Raw genomic sequence first — 7,500 nt, 5'->3', positions numbered from 1 at the left:
AATAATAATAATAATAATAATAATAATAACATTTTGGTAGAAAACCCTCTTTTAGACAAATTCTGTTAAGACAAAATCTGTTAAGTAAAATGACATTTTTTAGAATTTCCCAATATGAATATCGGCCAGTTACTAAGACACATCGCTGACCAAGAGAAGCAGACGGCAAGAAAAATAGAGAAAATAATATATAAAACCAATTCGCGTAATTCTGCAATATTATTTAACAGAATAATAAGGGAAACCGAACAGATTCCCGAAAGCTATCCTTAAAGTTGTAAATTTAAATATATGTACATTTACATAATTGTGGATTTTGTCTCCTAACCATAAATAATAATAATAATATAATAATAATAATAATAATCAATAATTAATAATAATAATAATAATAATAATAATAATAATAATAATTCGGTAAATGTGAATTAAAGATAACAATCACCTTCGTTATTTTGATTTTTATTTTAACAGGTTCCCTCTCAACATTCTCCGTCTCCTCTGAACATCATCAACACCTTTTCCGTTTTCCTTTGGAAAAAAAAATTACCAAAGATAGAAAAAAACCACACGAACACTTCTTAATATTTTTCCCCTTCGATTAATTAAATTTCTTACTAAAAGGTACAAACAGCCTTTCCAACGTCTCTGAGAAACAGACGCACTCATGTTTTTGATAAAAGTCATAAATGAGAAAATATGAAGATGAAAACGGGTAAAGATATGAACCCATCTGAATGTTCATTTTATTGTAAAAATAATAAAGAATACGCTTTTTCGCTTGAATAAAAGAAACAACGTCACACTCAAGCTTTCCCTGCAAAGATTACAAAAATAGCAAAAAGGAAAGAACATACAAACTCGTATTATTATAACGAAAATAATAAATGACACCTTGGAATATTTCCTTCTTTTAGCGAAATGACGAAACCGGAAAATGAGTTTCCCTGTTTCCTTTGATACGTGGTCTCACAGACATTAAATTTTAATGAGAGGAATATGCCAAAATTGGAAAGAATTATTCTCGTGTATGTTTTCCTCTATGCAATAGATTTCGCAACCTTTAGAAACTATCATTGTTGACTGAAGAGAAGTAATCGCCTAACACATAATTCATTGTTTATTTATAGATGGTTAACACAAAATCCCTTCTTTTCAGTGGGAGGCGTGTAAAAATGCACAGAGACTAAGGAACAATTATATGAAAAGCATTCTTGCATTAGACATTTAGAGAAAGGTGGAGACAATTTAAGCAATAAATATATGGCAAATAATTCTCATATTAGACCTTTAACAAAGTGGAGAAAAGTCGAAAGGTAAATATGTATATTATTCTTATAATCAGTCACAAAGTTGAGAGTATTTAAGCAATAGATATATGAAAAATAATTCTAATATTAGACATTTAAAAGGGTGGAGAGAAACTGAGGCAAAGACTACACAAATATTATTCTTATAGAAAACTCCGGAAGTAAGAGTAATTTCAGACAGTATGAACGAAGGAGGTACGAGAGAGACGCATTGCCACCAGAGTTATCGACAGTGCAACACGTTATCATTCATTTGTGGACCTTTCATCCCTTCCACCGTTTTTTTTTTTTTTTCCGGGGGAGGTCCTTTAATTAGCTTCTTTGGAATAAAGGGCCTCACTCCTTTCATTGTCTCAAATTTAATCAACAGGAGAAATTGAACCCAACGCTCTCGTTCTCTCCTCCTCCTCCTCTCTCTCTCTCTCTCTCTCTCTCTCTCTCTCTCTCTCTCTCTCTCTCAATCTTCTTTTCAGAGTTTGAGTAATGTGCATAAAATGGCCACCCTACTCTATGATTTTCTAAAATTTCTTTCCTTAATATTACACTAAAGGAAAGGAAGGCTAAGTTTCTCTTTCTCTCTCTCTCTCTAACTCTCTCTCTCTCTCTATCTTCTTTTCAGAGCTTGAGTAAGAGTGCATAAAATGGTCACCCCCACCCTATTATTCTCTGAAATTTCTCTTTGTTTAATACTACATTAAAGGAAAGGAAGTCTCTCTCTCTCTCTCTCTCTCTCTCTCTCTCTCTCTCTCTCTCTCTCTCTCTCTCTCTCTCTCTCTCTCTCTCCTTTTTAGTATGTGTAGTAAGTGTGCATAATATGGTCATCCTATCCCATGAGTTTTTTTTTATTGCGCTTTGATTTAATAGGACAATTAAAGTAAGGGAACGGCATGCATAACTCCTCTCTCTCTCTCTTCTCTCTCTCTCTCTCTCTCTCATAATGTCTGTCAATTTGTTACACAGCATTTTTATGAAGCTGAAAGGGGAACGCTTTTGAAAGCTGCATATGCTAATGAGGGATTACCTGCATTATACTGAAGAGGACAAATAAACATTCAGGTAAAAGGGAGAGAGAGAGAGAGAGAGAGAGAGAGAGAGAGAGAGAGAGAGAGAAAGGGGCTCTTTTGTCTCCTTCTCTAGATGCAACATTAGATCGAGCCGAGATAAAAAAGTAAATAAAAACAAAAATCGTCCGACCATTACCACCCGTATCAAGACAGAACGAGAGTCAATACGACGAAGGGGTGGGGGGGGGGGGAGGGGGGGGGGGGAGGGGGGGGCGGGGGGGGACAGATAGACGAACCATGGCAGAAATAGCTGGTTGATTAGATAGGGCAGACTTTCGCCGAAAGACGCTGAATGAGATTGGCTTCATGTCTAAACTAATAACGCTACTACTCTCTCGATCTATATACCCCAACCCTCTTCCACACACTTGATCTCTTTCGTCAGTTTTATGTATCGGGGTTTTCCTCTCTCTCTCCTTAGCCTCATTCACAATCCCGACCCTCTTTCTCCTCCAGATTGTTGGCTAAGATTCTATCTGATTGTGCTACATATGGAAGTTATTCTGATTTGTGGTGTGTGTGTGAGTGTGTGTAGTGTGTGTGTTATCTGAGTTGTGTTTGTGTGTGTGTGTGAGAGAGAGAGAGAGAGAGAGAGAGAGAGAGAGAGAGAGAAGAGAGAGAGAGAGTGTCACTTATTAAGTACATCACATTATACTGTACACAATAATATATATATATATATATATATATATATATATATATATATATATATATATATATATATATACACATGCATACATACATACACACATATATATATTATATATATATATATATATATAATAGTAATAATAATAATAATAATAACAACAACAATAATCTCCATCGTCATAGTATAACCCTAACACAAACCCTAATCCACGTACTGTTCACCTATTTTTGTTCACCCTATACATGGAAACAGGCAGCCAAAGAGGCACAGTAAAATTTATGTTTACCTTCGTCTCAGCAAAAACAGATTTGTGTATCAACTTTATTACCAAAAATTCAACTCAGAAATAAAGCCCATGTTAGTCTGTGTCACTATTTAATATTAGGTCAATTGTACTCCATCTTTTTTTCCGATCTATCACAATATCTCAAATACATAATAATCGAGGCAAACAGAAAACTGGATCTTCTTCATTTTGTGAAATCCTAAATTTCGATTTCCTGATAAAAAGCTGAGCCCGTAATCATTAATTTAAAAAAAAAAGACAATTTCAAATCTCGCCGAAATGCCGCCGAAGTCTTTGGTCCAAAGAGCAAATCGAAAGGATAAAAAAAAACTATTAAAATCTACTCGTTCCTCACGACACCGAGTGAGAGAGAGAGAGAGAGAGAGAGAGAGAGAGAGAGAGAGAGAGAGAGAGAGAGAGAGATGAATATGCTTCCCAGAAGAACGGAATCAAGCGCACCAGCTTCTCTCACTGAGCTCGACTCAATCACTGTAATGGAACCTTCGTTTTTTGTTTTGTTTTTAACCGACGAATGGAGGAAGGAGAATTCAAAGGGCTTTAAGAAGTCAACTCTCGCATGGTAGACAAAACATAGATTCCTAATGCAAGAGGGAATACCCTACGACCGCCAAGCAGATTATTTCCAATTTACATTAAATGCATACGAATCTTAACAACATGAAAATTCCATTCAGGAAAGAGGTACAAAGGCTCTGTTTGTCTGCCAGCCTCTTTTAAGTTACTTGCATAATTAAATCAATCAAACACACACGCACACACACATATACGTGTATATATACACATATACGTGTATATATATATATATTATATATATATATATATATATATATATATCAGCTTCTCTTTCGATCAGGGTTTCACAAACGGAAATGGATGTTTAGCTTCCGTCAACTGGCTAGAATACGTCTGTCACTTCTCGTCAAACATACATATAATTTATGGCACAATGTTCAGTCTTTACTCTATCTACTGCCTAGTTTCAAATATGTGATTTATTTTGTAAAGTCACAGATGAGTACAGTGTATATCTCGTCCTCCAGTTAAATCTTAATGTCGCGTATTCACTTTTGATCATTTATGATGACATACATCAAATCTTTTAAATGTAGATTTTATCTGTTCCTTTTAGTTTTATTTAAACAGAATAATATTCATCCCTCCCTTTAAACTCTGTATAATATATTTTCCTAATTATTAGAACTAGGTAAAACCTATTTCCACATCTCCATAATGTTAGATATTGGCCGGTTGTTAGCTACACTACCAAGAAGAATTGTGATTATTTGTCAGAGAGAGAGAGAGAGAGAGAGAGAGAGAGAGAGAGAGAGAGAGAGAGAGAGAGAGAGAGAGAGAGAGAGAGAGTTCCTTAACTTCTCATCAGGCACCGGAGTACCTGCAGTTACATAGGTTTAAACACCTTACTCAACTTACCAAGCCGCTCTGGAGCAAGAGCCTGTGCTGGCATAAGGCCGCCTGGTTCCATAGACGAACAACAAATCAGGGCAAAGAAATGAGAAATAAACGTCAGTGCATGAAGGACGGTAAAAATAAAATAATTGCGTTAATCGATTTAATACGTAGGGACGAAGTGCCATCAGTTTCTTTTTACTATACCTCCGTTTATATTCTCTTCCTTCGATGTTGCATTCAACCTTCACCAAACGACTGTTTCAACATTTTATTCACCACTGAATGAGCTCATAGGTCCCAACGATTGTCCTTTGGCCTGCATTTTTCATTCCAATTCCAAGAATCGAATTAGGCCTTAAAAATCTTCCCTTTTTTATGACAATAATTATGTAAAGCTGAAGAATGATAATAATGAAACATTAACGTCTTCATAACACTAGAGAGAGAGAGAGAGAGAGAGAGAGAGAGAGAGAAGGACCTCTCCCACGTTTACTGCAGAGAGCTCAAAAGTTCCCGGATAAATCTTTTACGGGAGATTCGATGAGGAGCAATTTCCAAGAGAGAGAGAGAGAGAGAGAGAGAGAGAGAGAGAGAGAGAGAGACTCCTTCTTTTATACAATAAATATACTGTCGCATCATGTTAATGGGTTCAGGAAACCTGCGTCATCAACAGCCGTCCCCACCCCTCTCTCTCTCTCTCTCTCTCTCTCTCTCTCTCTCTCTCGTCTCTCTCTCTCCCGGTCAAATCTCCCGGCAAATCCCCCCTCCTCCCCAATCTCTCTCTCTCCCGGCAAATGCCCCCCTCTCACCCAATATCTCTCTCTCTCCCTGGCAAATCCCCCTCCTCCCAAATTCTCTCTCTCTCTCTCCGGCAAAGAACGCACGAACGAACACCTTACCTCTGACGTCATCAGGTCGAACATTAGGGGAGATATTGGCCACTTCGAGTCTGGAACCCACCATGAAATAGATGGTCTTGGCTGAGGCTTCCATCCGGGCATCCTCCTCCTCCTCCTCCCTCCCACCTACCCGCACCACCTGCCAAGGGAGGAGAGAAGAGAAGAAAAGGTATAGTCGGTAGGCAGGCAGGAGTGGTCTTTGAATTCGGATGTGGACTGTCCAAGTCACGGGGATGGTGTTTGGTGCTGCTTACATTCGTCTGAAAATATGTATGGGGTCATTTGATTTAAATACACAAGAAATACTATACTGTATATATACATATACATATTTATAGCCAAGGCCACAGGGAAAATAAAAAGAGTACTACCGAGCGCTTTCGTGTTATCTCAACACATTTTCGAAAATGTTCTGAAATAACACGAGAGCACTCAGTACTCCTTTTTTTTTCCGTGACTTTGGTTAAATATATTGTCACACGCTATTTAGTGACATATAAGCTCATATACATATATGCATTTATACATATATAAATAGATAGATAGATAGACATATAGGAAAATAGATAGACATGGCGTATCTGAGCACACAAGTATGCATTGTACATACTAAAAAAGATTCGGTTTAGTCTTTGCTAAAATGTAATGAAATATGAAAAATTTTAAGGAAATTATTTTAATCAATCGTTAAATGGGCGAAAGTCATGCAAGTGCCATTTCAACAATTTTTACTTTAATAATCCCTGTTAATATCGAAATTTCAGCACAGCTGAGAAATTTTGACACTTGGAAATGCTGGACTGTCGCTGTGTTGACTTCGAAGGCTTGCTGGGGAGAGAGAGAGAGAGAGAGAGAGAGAGAGAGAGAGAGAGAGAGAGAGAGAGAGAGAGAGTAAGTAATGCTGAATGTATTTCTGAGAAATAACAGAATGGATAAAATAGGTAAGTTGATGTGAATATGGGAGTTTCTCTTTCCTAAGAAAAGAAAGAAAAAAAAAAGTCGAGACCATTTTAAAAGCACTTATAATTACATTTTCTCATTAGGCTAAATGAGGTCAAACGAAACAAACAAGCATTATTTCAGCATTTCCTGGAAGCTTGAAAATATGCTTATTGTTTCTTAGTTATGTAAATATTAACAGGGTTTATTGCATAGAAGGATAAACTGTTAACTTTTACCCATTAAACAATTAGGTAAATATATTTATATAATGGCTTCATTAAAATCTGTCTTACTTTAGTACTTTTCAGTAAAGGCAACATGTAGAACACACACTTTTCTACAGCAATTGATTATGAAATGTTTGATGTAATTTTGTAAAAGTTTCTGCAATAACAAAACTAATGATTTATAATGGTTTGATGACTGGCGAATTTGAGAATACCTTTGAGCATTCTGATTACAAAGTAGAGTTGTCAGTAAAGAGGGGAAACTACTTTTAATGATTTCAATCGATCCATTTGGCTAGAAGTTAGAGAGTATTTCATCAAAATTACATTTAATGACTTTCACAGATCCATTTGGCTAGTTGAAAAGCTTTCTATAAATAAAAAGCATGTATAGCCATTGTATCAATTAAATTTCAAAATTTCAACTCTATTAATGAAGGAAAAGCTATATAAAAGGGTAACAAAGTAAAATAGTCATTTTATTTTCTCACTTATATATATATATATTCATAAAAAGGCCTTTATTCGACGCGTTCCCATATGTATTGAATTTCATATTTCTAAGTAAAAATGAAATGAACTAACCACATGTGTTTGAGCAAAAAACCTCAAGCATCTCGGGGTGGTCCTAGGGACGAGAGAGAGAGAGAGAGAGAGAGAGAGAGAGCGAGAGAGAGAGAGGAGAGAGA

At 36.2% G+C, this 7,500-nt stretch overlaps 1 protein-coding gene across 7 annotated transcripts in view; it reads right to left on the bottom strand.

The window, feature by feature from the left end:
• LOC135212547 (high affinity cGMP-specific 3',5'-cyclic phosphodiesterase 9A-like) overlaps positions 1-7,500 on the bottom strand; it is a 640,308-nt gene that overhangs the window by 257,630 nt on the left and 375,178 nt on the right. For 4 of the 7 annotated variants that reach the window (XM_064246080.1, XM_064246078.1, XM_064246079.1 and 1 more), the window contains one exon: positions 5,643-5,781. In XM_064246080.1, coding sequence (XP_064102150.1) covers positions 5,643-5,736 — 94 coding nt within the window. In that variant the 5' untranslated portion in view covers positions 5,737-5,781. Of the gene's footprint in view, positions 1-5,642; positions 5,782-7,500 lie in introns of those variants that run through there. The other 3 variants (XM_064246083.1, XM_064246082.1, XM_064246084.1) reach the window with 1 other exon arrangement.

Source organism: Macrobrachium nipponense, chromosome 41 (assembly GCF_015104395.2).
Source record: "Macrobrachium nipponense isolate FS-2020 chromosome 41, ASM1510439v2, whole genome shotgun sequence".
Classification (NCBI taxonomy): Eukaryota; Metazoa; Arthropoda; class Malacostraca; order Decapoda; family Palaemonidae; genus Macrobrachium; species Macrobrachium nipponense.
Note: the sequence above shows the minus strand (reverse complement) of the source record. Positions and strands in the feature narration are given on the sequence as shown.